The sequence below is a fragment of the Pavona decussata genome, unplaced genomic scaffold, assembly GCF_977016875.1.
Source record: "Pavona decussata unplaced genomic scaffold, jaPavDecu1.1 SCAFFOLD_468, whole genome shotgun sequence".
Taxonomy (NCBI): domain Eukaryota; kingdom Metazoa; phylum Cnidaria; class Anthozoa; order Scleractinia; family Agariciidae; genus Pavona; species Pavona decussata.
Window position 1 is genome coordinate 1084336 of NW_028145806.1, and position 23090 is coordinate 1107425.

The following is a 23090-nucleotide window of genomic DNA, read 5'->3' on the forward strand; positions in this document are numbered from 1 at the left end:
TTTATCATCAACATCATCATTTAACATGCATATGATAGGTTAGGAGTTAGAGACTCGTCCAAAATACGAAAGTGTATAATTATTTGTAGAGGTACATTTGCAGTCACTTTTGCTAAGGTGCTGATGATTTAACACCTCTGTTATATTCCATTGTATTTTTGAGGCACTGTGCTTCTAACTGAGAGGTTTCAATCAGAAACAACATAGGACAGCTTTGTCAAAAAGGCTTTTTAATAGGGTAGGAGTCAGCATTGATTTTCCACTGAGGTCTTTCTGTTTATTGCTCATTTTCTAAAATCTTTCCTCGAGAAAATCGATAAGTTTTTCTTCACCAATTCCAAGTTCCCTCATTTTTCCTATAGCACATAGAATACAACTGAGAGTAAAATGAAATTTGAGCCTTGGAAGTCTTAAGAAGAATTTTGCTAGAAAAGGGTTTAAGGATAAGATCATTTTCTACAGTTAATACATTTAAACATTTCTTGTATTTGTGTGGCTCTCTGCTGAACAAACAACCATGGTTAAGACTGACCTAATGTCAGTATAAAGGTACAAGGACAGTTAAGGAATAAGTGCCTGAAATATTTAATTACTTTTCAAGTAATATATCAAACACGAGGAAGCGTGTTTCATCAGATATCCAAACACTGAGAAGTAGGTTGAAAAAACGAGGCGCAGCGGAGTTTTTTTAAACGACTTCGAGGTGTTTGGATATCTGATGAAACAAACTTTCGAGTGTTTGATATGGCTTCTCAAATGAGCAATAACTGTTCTTGGAGAAATTCAAGGCTAAACTTGGCAAGATTTTATGGTTATTGGGATCACATATCCAAACCTCGGTCACGGTTGTGATTTTCCTTGTTTTCTCTTGATGAATTTTTAATGAGTTTGAGAATATTATATTACTGTATACTGTAGTCAAAAGAGCATGTTATGTTCTACCTCTATATAATGAACATTATAGCATCTAGCAAAAACAACCGACGCAATATTTTCATTAAATGGTGTGTTAAGCAATGTAAACAATCTGAAAGTTCAAATTTATAGACCAACCAGAATGGCCGAGTACATATTCACAATGACTCGAATCACATAAAGAACAATATCAAAAGTGGAAGAAAGTGTTAAACCACTTGTAAAGCCTCTTAGGAATCAAATGGTTAAAAATTTATATTTTATTCGTAATTTTTGAAGACTTATATGTAGTGTGACGTATATAATTTATAGAAAACAATAAAAATGTTTGCATTTAAAGGAAATGGAAGTGTGAAGAAAGATTTTTGGGAAACTATTTAATTTGAGTGAATCTCTGGTTAGGATTTGTGCGTCTTTGAGAAGAAGAGGTGTTCATAAAATCCTCTGACCCACTCTACCGTTGCAAGGCTGCTGTGCAATTAGAAGAACAAAAAGCAGCAATCGCTAACCTAGCCTTCCACGCAGACGTTGTTTGGCTCGTCACGCCACGAGGAGTGCGTGACGTGACGAGCCAAATAACGTCTGCCAGCAATCTCTCTATATTATCTTCTATTCATGTCTATGAGGTCAGCTTCGCGCTATATCCTCTTGCGGCTGACCTCATATAAAGAGCTTGCTCGCAGGCTATCGAAACCCTGGGTGCCAGAGGCTTTTCTTACGCGGTTAGCAGTTCTATTCGAAGTCTCTTACTGCTGTTTTGGACCCAGAGGGCTCCGGCCGAGTCCTCACGGCGCGCTAGATAAACCTGTAGCCTGTGAACAGGCTCCCAATTTGAGTATAGGGTGAGGACAAAAATCAAGCTCCCATACTAAGCTCCGCTCGACCGGCACGCTGATTTTACTTTTCACCGTGTAACCCACTTGTAGCCTGTTTACAGGCTAAACCTTCTGACACCCAAATATACAACTTATGGAGGGTACATTTGTTTCATTATCACTCGCAACTGATTCAGTTGCCTGGCAACTGGGTCAATACTTCGGCACCAAATGTCAGCAGCTATAAAAAGGATTTATTAAACAAAGGTAGTAAGTTATATATTTGACAACAATAGCTTCCTCGCTATATTAAGTAAATTGAAAATTTTAATGCGTTATCCATACAGGTTTGGACGTTTCCCTTTACAGCAATATGACGGTGAATGAGTTGTATTATACATGAAGCATGATCTTATCATCAAATAACAGACATGGTCAAAAAAGAAGACCTACGAGTGCTGTTCAGTAAAGCCTAAACTTTTCTTTTTAACATCAATTTGATACAAAAACTATTGGTGCATAATTCCTTTACTTTTTTTCTTTTCATTTTTACTGTTCTGTTATTCAGCGACTGTCAGTCTGTTACAGTTATCCGGATGACTAAAGAAAGGTCAAGAAAACACCACTGAAGAAACTAGTGAACAAAACTAAAAAAGCGGTTTTCGTTAAATTGTTCTCCTATTTAAGTACAGATCTGAATACAAATTTACAGGCCTTACAGGGAGCACTACACCAAACTAGAAACATAACGTAGCACGTATTTACAATACTTTTCAATAGTTAGGACAATCTACGAAAGGAATTATTTATATACAGTCGATTCCAACATCAAAAGATAAATGTGTAAAGTCAGAGTGATAATAATTTAAGCCAGGCATTTCCTACTGAGTTCAAGGTTCTCTTTCAGAACTTTTTCTGAGATGCTGTTAGTTACAGAATTCCTGATTATTTGAGGTACAGAGAATCTGGTAGATGTTCAGTAACAAACATAATTGTGGAGGGAAAAATCTCGTTCAATAATTCATAATCCCATTGGCCTATCAAAATGGTCGACAAAAACATCACGTGCAGTAGTTTTTTAAAAGTAATATATCAAACGTGAGGAAGAGTGTTTCCTCCGATTTCCAAACACCGAGAGGTAGGTTGGAAAAACGAGGCGCAACCGAGATTTTTAACCAACTTCGAGATGTTTGGAACTAGGAGGAAACACTCTTTCGAGTGTTTGATATAGCTTTTCAAACCATTGATAATTCTTGGAGAAATTCGAATCAAAAGTTCACAACATTTTATGATAATTAAGATTACATTTCATAACCTCCTCACGTTGGTGATCTGCTTTGTTTTGGCTTGATGAATTATTAATGGTTTTCAAAAAACCCGATAAAACCTCCTCCTTATAAGTATGCGGTGTTTAATGTTTTTCTCGTATGCTTATTTCCAACGTTCACTAAAGCATCATTGTTATGAACTCTCATGACACGCGTTTTTCAGGAATGTTTTTAAAGCCGTTTAAAAAACAAACTCGCAACACGTGTTTTATCGGGTCTAAAACCACAAGGCGCAGCCGAGTTGTTTTAAATCCCGATAAAACACTGCTGCTCGTGTTTTCAAAATTACTTTAAGGTCCTCCCCACCCCCAAGTAGATCCTTATACACGTGAGGAAAATTAATATAAGACACTACTCTGTATTAATTTCATAACAAAACCGACAGCAAATGGTGTTCCTCGAGACTATAAAAAAGGCCAAACCCCAAATATGATAAGGAACGTTTTTAGGTCCTTTGGTGCCATGCAATATATATAGACTAATGAGTGTTTCATTCACAAAATGAGTCTCTCTCTCTCCCTCGTCACCAGGCCAAATGTTGTCCAATGGAGCTCGATTCCCCCTCCCAACCATCAACCCCTTGTCAGGTCATGTTAAATTTGTTTGTTATCGTAAGCGTTGCAACATTTGTCCCTATATAACTAACTATAGATGCGCCATAGACACTGAAGTTCCTTTTTTACAATTTTTACATGAAAGCATTAGAATATCACTGAAGCCTCTCGGGAGAAGAGGGACCAATAACTGAAGCATTATATATTTCAAATAGTTTTCATTTACATGATGAGAAAGTCTATAATTCTTAATTATTCTTTTTCTCTTGTCACGCAAGCGAGTCATTTAATAGCATAAACTATTAGAGACCCATTCAATTTTTTATTAAATGCCTTAAACAACGGAGTGGTCACAGTCGTATGATAAACCATCAGATTTGATCTGCTGACTGGCACGTCATGAGCAGACCAACAACCTGTATCCTTTTCAGAACAACTTTAGTTCGAATGATCATAATTGACAGGCCGCTTGATTCTATATGTTGTACACTCAGCAAAGAGCCGTAAAACGTCTATTTTACTGCACTTCACTTCGTCGTTTAAGAGGTTACTATCTCAAGCGACAACCAAAGTTACCGAATTCAGCTGGCTCCTGAATTCAGTGAATGTTAAAAAGTAAAGTAAACTTATTTATACACGGTTAGATTAAAACAACAAACTTGTGGGGATGTTTAACCAAACAATTATTTCAAACAGAACAAAACTCCGTCTTTAAAAAATCCCAACTAGCAGGGAGGCTTACCAGTTGGATATTTACAAAGCATGGCCGAGGATTTGAACAGGGGGACTACCCCGAAACAAATCCAGCTAGTGGTCAGGGAGGGGACTGGAACCTGGGGCCTCCAGAAAACTAGTCCGCGGCTCTAACCACTACACCACGTCACCTCCCATTAGATATTTTTAAATTAAAAGTCTCAACTTAAATAGTTAGTAGACTTTGAAGTAAAAATGTATTTCTCGAAGTAGTCACGTGCTAATCTGGCATTCCCAGTAGTGGATGTAGCAATACATGTTGTGCGCCCCTGTACTCAGAGTGTCCTTGCATTTACAGGTGTAGGTTGATCCTTTTGAGTCAACATATAAGCGACAGACTTGAGCGTCATTCGTATCACAGTGAACACCGACAATCTTCGTGCCCTGAAAGTAAAAACGAAAGTCAGTTTTTCAAACAGACTTATATCTGATCTTTCTTCTACGGTATCAACGGTTTGGCAGACCAGCATTGATACGTTTTGCTTTTTCCTTGACCGCTTGTTATGAAAAAATCACGATGTGCAAAACATCACTTTAAGTGTATCATATTCCAAGAGCGGTGCCCATCTTTCTTCTTATCGTACCACATACAGTCTACGGTGTGCCATTGAATCACTGAATCATTGAATCGGTGTGTCATTGAATCATGAATTAATTAACTGTTTAATTTTTCATTCGTGTATATGTTTCATTAATATTACATTTTCGAGCGCCTAATACGGTCCCACGTGAATTATAACGCGGCTGCGAATAAGACTCAGTATAAGCTGAACTGTTATGGTCGTGCCAGACTTGTTTCCAGGTTGATATCAAGCCGCACTACATACTAACAAGGGAAAAAAAGGCGGCTTAATATGTACTGGTTTACGGGTGTGTTATCATAACCGACAAAACAATTTCGTTTTTCTACTTAGTTTGGGAAGCTTTCTTTGAGTAAAAGTTGTCTAATACAGTTGAGAGAAGTGTTTCAGTTTAGATTAATTTATTTTTAAGGTTAGTTTTTCGAGGTATCTCTTATTTCTCTTTTGGCCAGTCCATTTTGCGAGTGATTGACAAGCGGTAAGAGACTGCTCTAAGTCTACAATTCTTTGATAGTCATATCGTTGTGACGTACCTGTCGTTCTGTCACTTTAATTTCCTGTCTTGCATAACTACTTGATCCTGTTCCGGCCGACGCATTTCTTTTGTATTTGCATAGTGTTATATTGTTCCCAGGCCCGGGCAGTCCGCGCTGTCCGGATGGTCCAGGACTACCGGGTGGGCCATGGGTACCGTTGTAGCCCGGAGGTCCCCTCGGGGGTACAATCTTGCTTATGTTTACCAACTGAAAACAGGTATAAATTAAGTGTAACCATAGATACGTATGTTACGATTATTATCGTTAAGTTATTTAAAATTTTAATTCAATCGAATGCGTTTTAACAACACAACTGAATTAAAGGACTTTTGGCTAGTTTTTCCTGACAGAAAATGGTGTACTCATCACAAGTGCTTACAGAATAACGTCGCACCAGCTTTGCAATTTAAAATTCGATTTTTGGAGGGAAAAATATAGAAATTTGGTGAAATTTCTGTACATTTGTGCACTTCTTAACAGCTCTGGAAACGTAGTGCCTGCAACGGACTTCAAGTCTTACACTAAATGGAAATTCACTTCTTTAATTCCTTTCCAGTATAGTTTGACGAATAAAAATATTTATTCAAAGGGTTTCAATAAGCGCCGTTGTCCTTAGGTGAATCAACTCAAATACCTTAAAACATAATGCCTTCTTTCATGGAGAGGTGAATTTACGCCTCAAATGAATACAAACAGTTCCAGATGGTATTATACTCGAACCCTCCCCTGGCTTACAATATCTCATAACGAGTAGAACGACTGAACTGGCCGCAAAACCATTGCCTATTCGGCGGTATCCTCGGTTATATTCAATGATAGTTTACCAGCGTTCGTCAGGGTGGTGCCAAGCTAGAAACCCTCCAGTCAATTTGTACGGCTGCTGATTTCAGCTCGACATGTGTTCAGTAATCGAAAAATTTTGAAACCTCCCTCAGCAACTTCCGGTAAGTTTGAGCCATCTTTTATTTTCGAAAATAGTCGGTTTTGTTGGTCTATATTGCTGCTTCACCGCTTCACTGATACACAGTAGCTGTGTTCACATACTTTATGATACAGTAGCGTCCGAACTTTAATACGTACAGCACAAATTTTGTTGCTTCGTTTTACATACTCATACTACAATAACACTTTCCGTTTCTCTTACTAAGGTGTTTTCCTGCCGGGTACTAGCAAACCAGTTGGGAAACTAGTAAATGCATGGCGGTAACCACATATCGGCCCATCCGAGGGATAGTAATGATATTGCCAATTGTTGAAACCCTAAAGCCGCCGTTACACGTTGAAACTTTTAGCTGAAACTTGTGTGCAACGGCGAAACAAGTTTCAGCAGACGTTGCACCTTGTAACATTGTGGGTTTCGTGAAACTTTTTCGAACTTCCGTTGCGAGACAAGTTTCACGAAAAGTAGAACCGCTTTCTACATCTGTAACGGCTCGCAACGGTCGCGGTGATGAAAAAACAAGAGTTTCACCGTGTAACACCACTTCGTGAAACTGGTCTCGTTCGCCGTTGCACACAAGTTTCAGCTAAAAGTTTCAACGTGCAACGGCGGCTTTAGACCCCCGCGTGGGTAGTGTTACACCATACCCTAGTATATACTTTTATAGACTGCGAGCAGTCCTACTTTTTTCCTGAGATCACGCGCACAAAACGACGGTAAAATTGTGCAAACTAAAAAGGTGAACGAGGAATGATTGGGGAGAGGGCGAGACTGCTCGCAGTCTAATACTTTTACGAACATGGGAATCTGGATACATTTTATTGGCAAAAAAAAAAATAAATATACTTAAACTTATCCTTTATCTTTCCGTACACAAACAAACCACTATGTTCCTTCCTCCCCCCATCTCCACGGCATTAGGGTTTAAAAAAATAGGAAGTACCTTTTCTCTGACGTCATAAATATCCGTTTGACTTGAATTTACTCTCCGCCATAACTCCAGCAAATCTTCGGGCTTCAAAGAAGTCGAATTCAGGGCCGCTATAGCTTGCTCCTGTTAAAAAAGTAAGCATAACCCACTTACATTAATTGCATGTACGAAAATTAATCCTTAATTGGCAAAGCTATGTTCGGGGATATGCGAGTTATATCATGAATATTGTTTTCAACAAGCATCAGTCTTGTACAAAAATCTCCCATGTAAAGAAACTTATCCCCCAAAATCTAGGAGAATCTGGCCTACCCATCAATTCTGATACAATTTTCTACTTATGTATGGCTAGATGAAACTTTAACGTGGAAACTTACCAGAAACAAAGAGAAATAGTTAAATTTGTGAATAGCCAACTGAACTGGTCTGCCTCCCACCAGTTGCGATTTTTAACAAATGTTATGTTCAGTTTGTATATTTATTCCATTGCTTTATAGTGTCCCCAATTAGCGCTACAGTGCTAAATACTTAGACACTTAAAAAAAGTCATATATTTTTATTTTTATTTTTCAATAACAAAGCGATCGCTAACTGAAGGGCAAAACAAGTTTCCTTGCTACACGGTCGAAACAATGACTCAGATTGTTAATCCCATTACAATGATCTCAGCAATGAAAGGCTTTAAGAAATATCACGCATTTAAATGAGCCAAACCAAACCAACAAGCGGCATAAGAACCATATTAGTCGCAAAACATACAAAACAAGAGGTCAAATTCATAAAAAAAAAAAAAAAAGAATGGCCACAGGACTTCTAATAGAGAATAAGCCATTTCCGAGTTGCAGTGAACCTCATTATGAACGGGAGGCTAAGTGCAAAACTTTTTCATATGAAAATTAGTTTTGTTTGCATGTGAATGAAAACTAATTTTCATATTAAAAACTTTGCACTTAGCCTCGCTTTCATAATGAGGTTCAAAACAACTCGGAAATGGCCTATTGGGAAATGACCTTTGAGAGCATAACTCGAAACAAGCGATGGTTAAACTGTTATTCAGTCAATATCAAATCCTCCAATTCTTGCTGTAAACCTGCTATAAATGTACACACATGCCCAAAGGCTCCTGTGAGCCAACTCGTGAGTACTGCAGTGCACGTGGTTACGGTAACGCATTTACCCCCAGTCAAACTATACGCTAAAATGTTCGCGTTGCGTTTGGTTTGGCCAGGAATTGAAATATAAATCGTATTTAGCAAGAAAGCCATGAAGGCTTAATAAGTAGCCTGATTTAATCCGCATTTATGGCGCATTCTTTTATGCTTAGATTTTAAGCCGTTCAATCCCCTCACCTCAGCGAGATTGAGCTCCTTGGATAGTTTGGAGCAATCATGGTTTCTAAACTTTTGAAACATTTCGTAAAGTTTGTACTTTTGAGGTAAGTTTAAATTGTGATAATGTTGTTTGGAGCGTCTGGAGTGGTTGGCTTTCAAAGGCGGAAAAGAAAACAAAAAAGTATTATTCCGTCGCCGTCTTCAAAGTAGACTTGAACCCGAGCCCTCGACTCGTGGGGCATGCACCATACCAATAGTTATTTCCGGTGTCTAACTGGTGTCTAACCGGTGTCTAACTATCTCGCACCCTTGGCGCAACAATTATATATAAGAGGCAAATTACTTCGGACCACCAAAGAAGAATACGCCAATAAGCACGGAACACCTTCACACTTTTCTCCGTCGTATTTTCTCCTTCCATTTTGCGCGAAATCCATGTTGACTTGGACGGCAATCTTGATCTGCTTGAGACTTTTAACACTGCGCTTTTCTCACAAAATAAAAACTTACGGAGACTATATCTCGGTCGAGTGTTCTTCAGACTATTCACTCGAACTCCAGAAAAACATGCATCTTTTTTAAACAGAGTCTAACTTAGGCCGCGGCTTAAGACAATCAGTGGGCCTCCAAATCTGTTTATAAGTGGTTTATTTTAAGTAGACAAATAGTTTTCTAGTTTTCGGATGCAAGTCTTCTTGTTACCGTGGCCATTAGACAATGTTTAGGTATGACTGTTGGAAAAATTGAAAATGGCTAGGAACGTGGTTTTGGTAAACACAGTCTAAACTAAAAGAAAGTTTAGACTCTGTTTAAATAACTGACCCTAGAATTTGCCTTACTGTTTTGATTTAATCGGGGAATATTGGTGGTGAGAGCAGTGGTATAAAAACTGACCTTTATAGCAACGTTTTGTCTTGTCCTGTGTATTTCCTCTCTCAGTTCTGTCAGGTTACTTGAAATCTAAAGAAACGAACAAAGAATCACAGAACCACAAAATCCCTTTATAACAGGAACTAACGGCAAGGCCTGTCATTACAATAATTGCAAAATAAAGCCTATTACCAGTCGAAACAATTATTCAGATCGTTAATCCCATTACTTGGAGCTCAGAAAGAAAGGCTGTAAGAAATATGTCGCATTTAAAATGTGCAAACAAATCAAGAGGTTAAATTCACAACAAAGAGAATAGGCAAAAGCCACAGAACTCGTTATAGAGAAATAAGCTTTGAGCTCATAAGACAAACACTTAAAGCAAGTGACACCCTCGGACACCAACCCACGGCCTGGCCAGAACCTTACGCATGCGCACAGCTATATCACCCGGGCAGTGGCAGCCACTGAGACAGCTGTTCCGGCCTTGTTAGGCTGATCCACCTCCCCAGCGCATGCCGTGGGAGAACTGCCGTGCAGTTGCCAGCCAACGGCTGCCATATGTGTGCTGTAGGGTTTTCGGTTAAGGGGGTGTTTTACACCCGCCTTGGCAGGTAAGGGTGCCTGATACACGGCCTTCTCGTTGTTCGGTGCCCGTCGGCTATGCCATCCTGTTGAGGCCTAACAAGGTCCGTACAGCTAGCCATGGCTGCCACTGCCCTGGTGATATGGCCGGGCCGTGGGTTGGTATCCGATTTGGTATCACTTGTTTTAAGTGTTAGTCTTTGAGCTAAAGATTTGGAAGAACCGAATCCGCCAATTCCTGCTCGTACTAGAAGCCTGCTATAAATGTACTTGTACACAAACTGATTGCCCAATAAGAAAATTTAGTGCTCGAGGCACAGACAGTTGGCTGCAACTTGTCGAGACGATACTCAACGAATAACCATTGGTGTTGAAGTTTGCTTTTTTTTTATTTGATCGGGAAATATTAGTGGTGAGAGTAGCCTCCCACGCAGATGTTCTTAGGGGTTCGTCACGCGTTCCTGCCCCACGTGGGGCAGGAACGCGTGACGAACCCCTAAGAATGTCTGCGTGGGAGGCTATGGTGAGAGCAGTGGTCTGAAGGACTGACCTCCATGGCAACGTCTTGTCTTGTTCTGTTTATTTCTTCTCTCAGTTCTGTCAGGTTACTTGAGAACTTGCTCACAGACTTATGCAATAGGTTTCTTTCCTGAAAGTTAATCCAGTTGAGGACTTTTAAAGGTGCATATTACATAGTAATACAGTCAAAGACTGACTTAGCCTTTCCAGGTCGGTTCAGAAAACAAAGGCAGATAACAAGACCACTGGGTTTATTTTCACCGCGAGACATTTAAAGCAAAAGAAGTTTATTACGTGCAATGCAACTGATCTTGTTCGCCTAACCTTTATGCTATCTATTCCACCTCAGTGCTGGTATACCATACCAGAGAGGAGCTTATCCACTAGAAAGCCATCCGGCCACAAAGTATTAACGTTTCAACTGTTTTCTTAGGGTGAATCAATCCAATTACATAAGAGACCATTGTTTTCCTTTCAAAAAATCCCTTTATTTTCACCTAGTTTGGACTTTTAAGAAATCATGCAAAAGCGTCCACGTAATATGTAACCGGAAAGACTAAAAATACAATAAATAGCATCTCCTCTAACTCCAAATAGAGTTTTAATAATCAATCTTTATTGCTTACAATCACTACTGTTGCTAACTTTGTTTATATTGTAGTACGGAAGCGGGTGTAAACAAGGAGTTTCCCTTTCCGCGGATTTTTCTCTGACCTCCTGAGCCGAGCGGAAATAACGAAACTATAAATAGATTACTTATTGACCCGAATTATAAAACTAATCGAAGCCATGTTGTGTGCCCAGCCTGAACAGTATATTTTGGATAACCGGCCGTATATACAGTACCTACATACCAAGTTTATTAGAAGTTCTATGGTTGAAATATTCCTCTGAAGGTCTTGTACACTTCTAGAAAGATTTGTCCAATCCACACTAGCCATTACTGTTGGGTGTCCTAAATGAGACAAATTAAACATAAAATCAGGTCACTTTTGGCACCACATCACAAAACCTTACCGACGCTGTTTTCAAGTACGGTATAGCTGATGGGGTTGCATCTCGAAAGTTCCGGCAAACATTACACTTATGTCCAGAATGCACCTAACCCTGATTTGGGGTACTTTATATAACACAGCCCTTTTTGTCGTTTACATATGACTTTATGTTTGACAGAATTATTTGTGTTTTAGAAGGTTTTAGTAAGAATTTAGGGTAGGGGACACTTTGTGTTGTCTATCATACATTTCATGCACCTTATTAGCGTGCATTTCTGGACATATCAAACATTACGTCTACCTGACCCTTAGAGGTTACTACGTCTTTTCGGCAAAAAAGGCTAGATAGATGAGGAAATGATAGATGAGGAAATGTCTGCTAGTTTATCTCAGATTGTACAAACGGCAGGCGTTTGGAAACTCCAGGCTACGAATTCAAAGAGTTTATGAGAGTTTACTCGACTTAGTTCACAAATATCACACCAGGTCGGATAGTTATTCCTGTAAATTAGTGCAATTTGACCGGCAACAGTCAAACTTGAAGCTTCAACGGGATGAATCCGTTTGCCGGATTGGGGCCGAGGAAAGAATGTCAAATAAGAAAAATGAAGCCCTTTTCGTAATATGCTAGCTGTTCGAGTCCACCCAGACACGGATTTCCGTAGTGTTACCACAAAATAATTCAGGAGCCTGGGAAAGAAACGAATAATGGTGTAAACAAAGGGGCGAGCTGGCTTGTTGCTCTCTGGTCAAGTTTCACTCAGCGGCTGCTGTAGTCTGGTCACTGAAAAAGCGTGGACTGCTTACAGTCCAATAACTCGTGAAAAAATGGTGCATAACACAAATATTAGACTTTCTATCCAAATCTCTCTTTCTTTGTAAGACTTTCTTTCTAAATCTTTCAAAATGATTTATGTTCCGCATGGAATTGTGGTAAATGATATTTGTGTTTATCTGATGACATCCTTGCAAAATAACCATATTCTTGGGTGACATTTCACCCCGTATCCGTCTGAGCCGGATTATTTTCGTCAAGTAAGACGTCCGTCTTCCGTTCAATCGGCCAGCCGTATTAAAAATAAGAAAATCAAGGTCAAAATTTTCGGGATTACACCTAAAACAAACAGTTATCCCTCGCAGAATAGTTCAAAATTGGAGGCCCACGCTCCTACCAATCCGTCATTTTACTTCACAGCACAGTTGAAAGTCATTGATACGACCACCTTAGGGTTACAAAATTGGATTATATTGACTGGGTGGTCAGATTTAAGGCAAAGATCTTTTAGATAGGAAAATGCCTGAATTTTTTCAGTGGGTTGGGAGGAGGCGAAACAGGGGCCGTATTCAAGGCGGGGAAGACGTAAATTACTCTAAGGCAGTAAATGTTAATTCCCACTGATTATCCTGAGTCCTTGGAAGCGTGTTTTCTTTAGTTTTCACAACAAAATTGGTCATATATAATGAGCCAGATGAATTGATAAATCCAGATCTCTACGTTTGGCAAGACCACGGCGACAAGACGTTGCGAGTGCCGGTTATTGTATAGACCTGGATCAATAAAATACTAGAGATAAATTATAGACAACAAGACTGATCCTTACGGTTGTAAAAAGGACGAAACCAAAGAAATTGGATACTCATAACGGAAAATATATGTATAAATCCAGCAGTCCTAGTGTGTCAGCTCTCCTTTAAACGAAAACTTGACGACAACATAACAACTTAAAGATTTTTCTTAAGATTAAAGTATTGTGACATCAATATGCCGAGGTACAAAATGGAGCGACATACCTGTGGGATGGGAATCAGAGCATCTTTGGCATTCCTCTGTCTTGATAATCACTTTGTAGCATACAAAGCTCGTCAGCCCAAGACAGAGCAGAGTTAAAACCGACAGTATAGTATTTAAAACAACAAGCCATTTAATTTTACGGGATGTCGTCAGAGATTCCTTTCCAATTGCGTCCATGTATTCAAAAGGTTCAATGGACCTTTCTTTATCATCTTCGTCTTTACGTTCCTCTGGCTTTTTGTACACACTGCTGTTAACTGTAAACGCAGCAAGATCTAAACTGCTTATCCCCAGCTCGTTGGACGGGTTGCTGTAGCAATGTATTTCCTCGTATGTTCCATCTCCATCTCTGTCCTGTGGTGCTTGATAGTGATTACTCTCCGCTCTTTTAGGTCGATGCATCTTAGTGTTATCAGTATAACATAAAGGTATTTTCAGTGTCGACTTCGCGCTGTATCACGCCGATTAGCGTTCTGAAAAATGACGACAATGTCATTGCCGGAAACGAAATAGTTGGATATCAATTGACGTTGAGACGTTCAACACGCAAGCATATTTCAGTCACTAAGTCGTATAGATTGAAGTTACGTGCGTAATAGCTGGCTGACCATTTGACCACAAGATGTCACGCCTTTATGAAACCTTGTGTTATGAATTAACTCACTCGCTTCACTGTTTGCTATATCATCGGAATTCTGAGAACTAACTTAGTCACATTGTTTTCATAATTTGTAGATAGAAAATCGATCTGTGCAACGAGGTCGTGACAACGCCTACAAAACCGACTATGATGCTACATTTTCCGCGTCCATTTCTTTTCATCTTGACGCGGAATTCATCAAATTTCACAAAGCTTTGAATTCCTCATTTCAGAAGTATTATATTTGTGAGCATTGAGTGGCAAACATTTCTTTCGCCTGTCAGGCTGCTTTGGCACATGGCCGCGAGGGAGGGCGTAACAAGGGGATGGGACGGGGGTGTGTCATTAAATCGGCTTTCAGAACCCTGTGGGGTGCCAGAGCATCTTTTAACCAAGTTAAATTCAGTTTTCATCAGTAGGAGAATATGAATTTTTAGGCACCTCGTTGTAAAGAACACTCCAATCAGAGTCGCAAGCTCAACCAGTGAATCTTTGCCTGGCATCTAAAACCGAGAACTCAGGTTTGTTACTTTCGGGCCTAAGGATAGATTGATAGACAGGCTATCCACACAACCTTAATTCGTGCGCGTGACTTCAATTCAGTTGAAAACCCGCGAGGATACAGATTTCATCATCAGTACCAATTATAATGATACAGAAGGTCAATAACGAGGATACAGGTCACTGATTAGCGGCCAAGGTAGTCACTTATACTTGTACACCCACGCGAACGTTCTTTGGGCCTAAAGAACATCTGCGTGGGAGGTTATGTTAAATACGTGCATAACGAGCCGTAATATTTGGACATGCAATATACCGAAACCAGGCATAATGTTAGGTACTTTAGGCGATGATATGGATTTATTTATGTCAAATTGACGTAAAAAGTATCAAGAAGTCAGTCCAATGGTCTATAAATGACTCTTTTGAATGTTTACGGCTTACGAAGAAGTGGCCAAATTCTACAGGAAGCCACAAACGAGAGTGGTTTGGCTTGTCATTTCGTATGCTAGCTGACAACCGGAAATTTTACCACCTACATTCTAAATTTCGCATACTGCGGGGGTGACGGGAACTAACATGCCTAGCGTCATCCAACCCACTTTATGAAATACTCACTCCCTCCCCTGGGAAAGCTGTTTATATTTTGGCTTGCTTTGCAGAATAGAATGCCTTGTTTTCATTTCCAAAAGGCCAGGTTATTCGACCTTTGCAGATTACAGACCAGACGCTAATGTTTGTTTGATGTCGAAATTTGCGTCACCAACGCGACCTTTTCTTTTCTCTCTGTTTTTTTTTTTCTTTTTGACTGAAAGAGAGAGAGAAGAAACCACTATAATTTCAGTCCCACTTCCAATGCAAATGACTTAAATGTACGATCACAAATACGGCGTACGAGACGGAGAAGAAACAAAACGTTACGGCCGTGAAAGTAGCAGGAGCTTAAAAGGGGAGGGAAGAGAAGAATCGAGCGCGTGCATGAAGCGATGGAAGCGCGAAGGAGGGTCGTATCCGTTCCGGACTACGTGCCCGCTGCCGGATTTTCCTCTTCCAGTCTCCCCCACTGACCATGACGCCTTGGACACAGCCTACGTTCGTGTGCACTCGACAAATTTTGTAGCAGTGCCCAAAATGTCCTCGCTGTTGCGTTTCAGTTCCGAATTTCCGTGTGTTTAGCCGTTCTACGGCAAATCAGTTTTGTTAACCTCGGAATACTGCAGACGTAAAATTTTGAACGGCATTGGTTACGGGCTCAGGTTACTTAGAATCAATTTCAAAGGCTTCTGTCAGCCAACTCGTAAATTCGGAAGTTGAAATGGTGACAATCAGACTGAGAGGTAATATTTTACAATATTTACCGTATTGAAGCGTTCGCCATTCCCCTATTTAAAAATTCATGTGGAGTCAGCACTTCGTTCGTGACTGGCTTGTGCATTTCATCGAATTAAGATTGTCAAATCCCCAATATCCTCTTTATCGGCGGTCAAGAACAAACTGCAAAACGTGTTCAGTTTGAGCGAGCCGTGAGAGTATGCCACATTTGCTGAAAGTTTACAGCCCAACGAGTGACCGCCGAACAAGTGACATTTCCGTACATTACGATAACTCGTTCATTACGCATACGATAAATGTATATTCAGTGTTCAGCTGAAACAGCTGAAAGACCCTCAAAATAGGTCAAAAAAAAAAAAATAAAACGTGACCAGATGGGGTAGAAAATGCAAAGGTTGAAGAGAGAAGCAAAAAGTGACAAGAACTTGCAAAGCAAAATGTTGTTGTGAATGGTCTTCCGTGTCATTTACGAAGGAGATGTTCTTCTGTGTTTGGCAAACCCTTGAAGTAGAAGAATGTGCCTTAGTAGTACAGGGCTTATTATGTACGTGAAAGGGGTGAAACGTCCGGGTGAAGCTTGACTGTATAAAACTTCATTGATTATCCTTCTGGGAAAATGCACACAATGCTGGACATACGCACAATGCACTATATAATTTTAAACCAGCTGTTGGACAGCAAAGAAAATATTGTGCGCCATCCGTTTCTGGTCACACCACAATCTGAAAACCTGGAGAAAGCTAATATGATATTTATTAAAAAGAAAAGAAAACGTTTTAAGTATTTGAAAATACAGTCGAACCTCCCTTTGCGACCACCTCTGGTCACCTCTCGTAGGCGACCACCTCTCATTAGCGACCACTTTTCCAAAATACCAAAAATTTTCAAATCAAATCACTATAGATGGAACCTCTCGTAGGCGACCACTTCTCTTAAGCGACCACCTCTCGTAAGCGACCACTTTTAGAGATGATTGCTTAAAATTTTCAATTGTTTTGAACCTCCCGTAGGCGACCACTTGACACTCAATCTGCTGTATCTCTCACGGGCGGACATTGAAAAATGTGACGCTGTAAACATATTGGCCACATCATTACAGCGGACACCGTAAATCTCACAGTCGGAGCTACCGGAAGTGTCTCGCGATATAGATTATGATAAAATACACATGCACAATACTGTACACTGAAATAAACTTTAATCAGATTAAATCCCTTGTAGGAGAGTCCAGCGTGTTGAGCTGCCGTGCAGTGTATAATGATTTGATACTTAATGTCAGTACACGTTCTAAGTTTTAACTAAACTGACACGCGCGGCCTCTGAGACTGATAAAGTGCGTTGAGCTGTCCTGCAGCAGTTTATTGTTAGCTCCAAACTTATCGTTTTTAATGCTTGTAAGCACGTACATCACAGGTTTTATAAAAGAGTTGTTAACTTTATGCTTGTGTTCCACTCCCTGAAAAATTGAAATTTAGTAAGCGCCACCTGGAGTAATAAAAGAGTCAAGTTTCTTTCACAAGAATTGTCTCAATCGTTGTATTAAGTTATCAGTTGTGAGATACAAACAATAATCACCATAGATCCTAAGTTTTTTGCCTAGAATAATTTCGGACCAGTCTTAATATACTTGTAGCTAAGAAAAGTTATTACTATGGGTTTCGATAAGCGCTGGCAAACACGTTAGGTCTCCGCAATTACCATATGTAAGTTACCCGAAATTTAGACCCCCTGTGGTCTGACCTCTGGTAAGCCACCACCTCCTGTAGCGACCACATATCCTTGACATTATGGGTGGTCGCTTACGGGAGGTTCGACTGTATGTTGAGACCGGCTTCACCCCAAATCCTGAAACACGGAACGGTTAGGGTAGGGTTTAATAGTTTATTTGGGGTGATTTTCCGCCGTTCGGCCGTTCCATGTGTTAGGATTTATAGTGATTGTCCGCCATTCCGCCGATCGCCGTTCCGTCGTTCCGGCTTTTAGGGTCGCCGCTCGCGGGGCCTGGATAGAGCTTGAAGTGGACGATAAGGCTTGGTTACAAAGTACTTCACTAGTCCAACATGGATGACCGGAGACGAAAGGGTATATTTGAAATTTGCTGAACTTCGCTAGATCTTCTATTAAAAATTTTAAAGCATGGAAGCTGTCTTGGACTGCATTGATGAAATCGCCTTAGACGGCTTGAACGGTAAGCAAACATTGGCTTTCATAATTTCCATATTGCAAACATACATGTACTTGTCGTGCGATCATGAGTTGAGTGATAATACAGTCAGCTCTGTTGACAAGCTAGAGTGTCAGGTCATTTGTTCAAGCTTCACTTACGACCAAGACTGAACTTTGAGTCGTAAAACTTTTCATACATTTGCACTTGACACGTACATAAGCGCATAACATGTGCGCGTAAAGAAGATTGAGTCAAGCTTACGATTAAGCAACTTATGTGTGAGCTACTTACATGTACATTGTAGCTTTGATCATAATGATTTCGAGAGTCTTTTGTACGATTTCCCATTTGCTTACAAATCGTGTTCAGATAAAACTTCGTAGAAACAAACTCACTGATAATCAGCAAACTTTGCTTGATAGCACAATTGGTATTTTAGTAGTTTACTGGCAATGCTGACTTTAAATTAAATACTATATCCAATTGCCCATTCCGAAGTTCAAATGGAGACTGGGGACAGGTTTTGTAATTTTTAATTCATTTAAGGATTACATGAATTATGAATGACATTGATCACTTAGGATAATTATCCGGCTAAAAAACGTTTCTCGTAGATCACTCCCAACAATGTTCATTACGTATTTTCACCAGAAAATCTGTACACAGATAAAGTTCCTTTACCTCAAAAAGGTTCACCTTCTTTTCGCGAAACAGTTGAAATCCTGTCTTTCAAAGCCTATGTCGCCTTCGAATGTAAGGGGCTTTTTACATGGAGGGAGGAAGATCCTAGAAGACGAAACTTTTCATTTGGTTTACATGCAGAAATTTCGGTAGGATGATCCGCCTTCTAGGATCTTCCTAGTGCTACATGTAGGATCTTCCTCCCTCCATGTAAACAGCCCCTAAGAATAATATAACCTGTGTAGCTGGCGGTTTTCTTGGGGATTGGTGGCCTATGGCAGAGCCGTTAAAATGAGTGGCAAAACCAAGAGAAGAATGGGGACAACCGAGGGAAAAACCTGAAAAAAATAATGTACATGTATGTGTAAGTGGCATAATAGTGGAGCATATATGTTCAGTGTTTCATGCTTGCTTTGCATCTACTGAAGTTACTAGCACTGAAACTGCAAGTATCAAGTTTTTTAATCTCTTATTTATAACCTTGTTTTATGAAAGAAATTAAACTTCTTTCATTCTGACATTATTACATGTGTTTCATTTTTTGAACAGGTTGTCCCATACAACAGCTATGGAGACATTTAGAAGAAAGAAAACCACCATTTCCTCTAGAGCTTGATGATGCAGCCAAGCAGTTTCTATGGAAAGCCATTGTTGGGACGCCTGAAGTGGAATTTTTTGTTCTTACAGAACCCATGGCTCATTTATGTGAATCTAAATGTGATGATGACATAGACAAACTCAAGCCAACCAATCCTCTTGATCAGGTATTAATTTTTGTACCACTGTATATCTAAAGTTGCAGTGCACAATTTGTACAGTTGTGAAGTTACTCTAATCAAGAACCGGCTCTAATGAAGGCAACATTCATCAGTAAATGGTTGTCTGTAGATGCCAAGTTTTTTGGACCTACTTTTTTGGAGATCCAGAAATCGGACCACATTGGGAACAGAATGGCGGTACATTTAGCAGGCCCTGTGTCAACAAAAAGCTTAACCGTCACAATTTTCGATCAAAACCATTTGAAACCTGTCCAATGTGAACATACATGTAGCCTTTTATAGAAAAGTTGGCTGCAAATTAATTTGCAGAGATAATGGCCTGAAAACAGCATCCATAGCTCGTAAAATAATTCCATGTACCATCTTTCGAGAATTAATAAAGCTCAGAATTCAATGGGCTAATTTCAAGTGACAAGGCTGACATCCATGCCAAAATCATAATAAAAACAAGAAAGTCATACAGGCTTTTTAAGAGCCAGGCTGGATTTTTACCTCAATCTGCACCCCTTAAAGTTTTTACCCCCCCCCCCCCCCCCTCCCTCCTTTCACCAGAAGTATTGAGCTAATTGAATATTTTGGTGTCATGGTCCCTAACCTGGGATCAGATACCCCTGCCCCTTCCCCACCCCCCTCAATCTAGACCCAAAGTCTTCAGGCTCTAATTCGTCAGCGGTTGGTTGCCAGGAGAGACTCTTGGAAACTGGACTTTTATTTAAATTTTTGATTGGCTGCTTCGTAACGGCTTGCATTGTTTTACCACAGAAATCCTGCGCTAATGAAATTCCAGTTCCCCAGAGTCTCACCTGGCAATCAACTGCTGGCCAAAGAGCCTGAGGACTCTGGGATAGAGATTGCACCCCTTTCTTTGTTAGAAAAGGTTCTTACCAGAGTACATGTAGCCTAGCTAAGCTAAGTATCCAATAAAATTAATGAACTGCATTTCAAGTTTACACTTTTCTGTGGGAATTCACTTCAATCAGTTCTCAAAATGCAAATACACTGTGCATGACCATGAATGTGGAAATAGTTACATTTTTGTAAACTTAGCATGGCATCAAATTTGCCATAATTTTTCTTACAGTTTTGAACACAGTTTTTAATTTTTAATTATTTATTTATTTATTTATTTATTTATTTATTTTTTTATTACTTTTTGGAGCCTTTGAACTGCCTAGAGTGTACATGTACCAATAAAATTAATGTTAGCTTTCAAAGGTGAAAAAAGAAAAAAAATTCTGTCCACCATGGTAAACTTGAACACACACCACCAGATGACCATGTTTTGACCAAGCAAAATGTTGAAGTCTGGGGTACCTTTGACTGAAAAATAAATAAATAGACGCAGAAAAAAAAAAATGATGAGCATTGCTACTGAACAATGGACAGCCACTTCAAAACATACATATAAGGTGTCTATAAATTGGTGCAATAGTGTACATGTAATAACAATATTATTATAAGTTCAACACTGAACATTGGTTTTTTTTTTTTTTTCAGTATCAAGGCCCTCTTAAAGAGAGCAGTGCATTCAAGCTTATATGTGATGAAGATCTTGGTATCAGAGGCTCCTGCCCTAGCTACTTTGAGCAGGAAAATGTTACACAGCAGATACGAGGCCAGGAAGAATACACAAGTTTGGAAACTGCCTACAAAAGGTATGCAAAAATGCTTAAAATTAGGTAGATGAACTTCTGAAACATCAATGATAAGTAAACATAACCATGTTAATGATGTTTTTGTCTCAAAGGCAGATTAAAATTGCTCATAGGTATGCTGCACAGTCAACTCCTGGGACCATGATTTTGTGCCTTAATAATAGGGGGACTCTGTTGTACTACACTGTAGGAGTCTGTTTAAGTATTTATAATTAATTTACTGAATCTTAACTGGGACTTTAGTTCCTGTTACTAATAACAAGTTGTGTGCAAAGCAAGACTTCACTGTGCTTTAAAATAACTTACAACAAAAAGGACATAAATATTATATTGATTTTATTGTAGTGATGCAGCAATAAAAGCGTATTATAACCTTTAAAACCCTAACATCAGAGAACACATTCTCCTATCTTGTCCCCATACATTTCTCAAAAAAGTACTGGGAAGAGATTATTAAAATATCAAGAAAATTCACCTTGGGTGATCATATCCTTCATTCTCATGACCTCAGGGGTTGAATAAGTTTTGATATTGCAAGAAGAATTTGATGCTGATCACTGTTAGGGCTTAAAGGGTTAATAATTATTAGCCAAATGCCAAGTTAGAAAAGTTATGGTCATCTTCTTTGTACTCCCAAGCTGTTGCCTTAGGGTGCGTTCGATTGACCCTATTACTGAATAGGAATACATACAATGATGACAAGAAATCCCTCATAAGATGCTTTTGGAGTTACTAGAGTGTAAAAATGCTTTTCCCAAATGTACTTAAAAGAGAAATGTAACAGTTATTCCGCTTATTCTTATTCTGGAATAATTTTATGGTCAATCAAATGCAACCCTTGCATGTAAAAGTTTACTACTGTACCTGTCGTGTTTTTGTTTCCTACAGATGGGGAGACTGTCTAGTGATGGTGGCCTCTCAAGAGCTAAGAGAGAAAGCTCTCCTTGGAGTACATTGTGATCCTAATATTAACATTGCTGATATACAGTACTGTTTGTTGGAACATGTTGGACAAGCAAGGTACAATGGACGCATGCAGAGAATTATGGGATCGGATTTTTTCAAGATAGAGTCCAAATCACTCTTTCATTATCTGAAACGATTACGAAACCTACGGTTGATAACCATGCAGGTGAGAGAAAACTGTAACGTACAGTGTGGCTGGAGTTAATACAGTGTACATGTACAAATGACTGCATTTTTGAAAAGATGTTTTACAATTATATTTCCTCTGTTATAATCTCACACACCTAAGCTTTGTTATTCTTTCAAGTAATATTATTTTTGTTTAACCATTTTCATAATAACATAACATAACATAGCTTAACAATTACACTGTTAGTAACATAACATAACATAACATAACATAAAAGCATTATTTATCCACGGTGGTAATTAAAGCGACGACCTTTGAACATTTACGATTCAAACGGTTTGTAGACATTTGAAAGCTTTTACGATTGTTATAAAGAGCAAAGAAATAATACATAACAAATCTGAAATGAAACAAAGTTTTTTTTGGAGCAACTCGTCCGGATTTGTGGGTCAGGCGAGAGAAATTGTCCTTGATGCGTGAGATTGATGTCTCTAGTCCCCAGGCGTGAGACTCATGCATAATGCGTGAGAGTTGGCAGGTATACAGTAGAATACATGTACAATGTAGCTTAGTGCAAGTACATGTAGTATCACACTGAATGAATGTATACATTATACACAGTATATATACATGTACATATGTACTGTACTGAATCCATGGCTACTGACTGCTGCTAAGGGGCTGTTGCCCAAGACACTAGTTTTTAGTTTGCTTTAATCCATTGCCCACACTCTTTACTTGTTTCTTCTTGATTCACATCCCCTTTTTTCAGTGCAAAATTAAACAATTTCATG

The 23090-nt window shown here is 39.3% G+C and overlaps 2 protein-coding genes and 1 long non-coding RNA gene across 3 annotated transcripts in view; 2 read left to right on the forward strand and 1 right to left on the reverse strand.

Annotated features, from left to right (window-relative positions):
- Positions 1 to 41: 41 nt before the first annotated feature.
- LOC146450360 (uncharacterized) lies at positions 42 to 4197 on the forward strand. Its single transcript, XR_014860337.1, has 2 exons — positions 42 to 654; positions 762 to 4197. It is a non-coding gene; the product is annotated as an uncharacterized LOC146450360 (long non-coding RNA).
- Positions 1965 to 14300, reverse strand: LOC146450361 (uncharacterized). Its single transcript, XM_085100542.1, has 7 exons — positions 13445 to 14300; positions 11513 to 11613; positions 10690 to 10788; positions 9579 to 9644; positions 7366 to 7476; positions 5480 to 5689; positions 1965 to 4749 (listed from the first exon to the last, which is right to left on the reverse strand). The coding sequence occupies exons 1-7, from the start codon at positions 13845 to 13847 to the stop codon at positions 4579 to 4581; spliced, it is 1161 nt and encodes a 386-aa protein (XP_084956668.1). The 5' UTR covers positions 13848 to 14300; the 3' UTR covers positions 1965 to 4578.
- A 3649-nt stretch (positions 14301 to 17949) lies between these two features.
- The window catches only part of LOC146450362 (general transcription factor 3C polypeptide 1-like), a 56847-nt gene continuing 51706 nt past the window's right edge, over positions 17950 to 23090 (forward strand). Inside the window, exons 1-4 of the mRNA XM_085100379.1 lie at positions 17950 to 18106; positions 19316 to 19530; positions 21043 to 21200; positions 22089 to 22332. Of these exons, the coding sequence (XP_084956505.1) occupies positions 18055 to 18106; positions 19316 to 19530; positions 21043 to 21200; positions 22089 to 22332 (669 nt within the window). The 5' untranslated portion in view covers positions 17950 to 18054. The remainder of the gene's footprint in view (positions 18107 to 19315; positions 19531 to 21042; positions 21201 to 22088; positions 22333 to 23090) is intronic.

What these genes read in the sequence shown, in the direction of transcription:
- LOC146450361 (XM_085100542.1), bottom strand. Translation starts at nt 13,847, where the DNA reads ATGCATCGACCTAAAAGAGCGGAGAGTAATCACTATCAAGCACCACAG. An exon ending in CTCTGATTCCCATCCCACAG is followed by an intron (nt 11,614 to 13,444) that starts GTATGTCGCTCC and finishes TGTCTCATTTAG; the next exon opens with GACACCCAACAGTAATGGCT. An exon ending in GACAAAACGTTGCTATAAAG is followed by an intron (nt 7,477 to 9,578) that starts GTCAGTTTTTAT and finishes CTTTTTTAACAG; the next exon opens with GAGCAAGCTATAGCGGCCCT.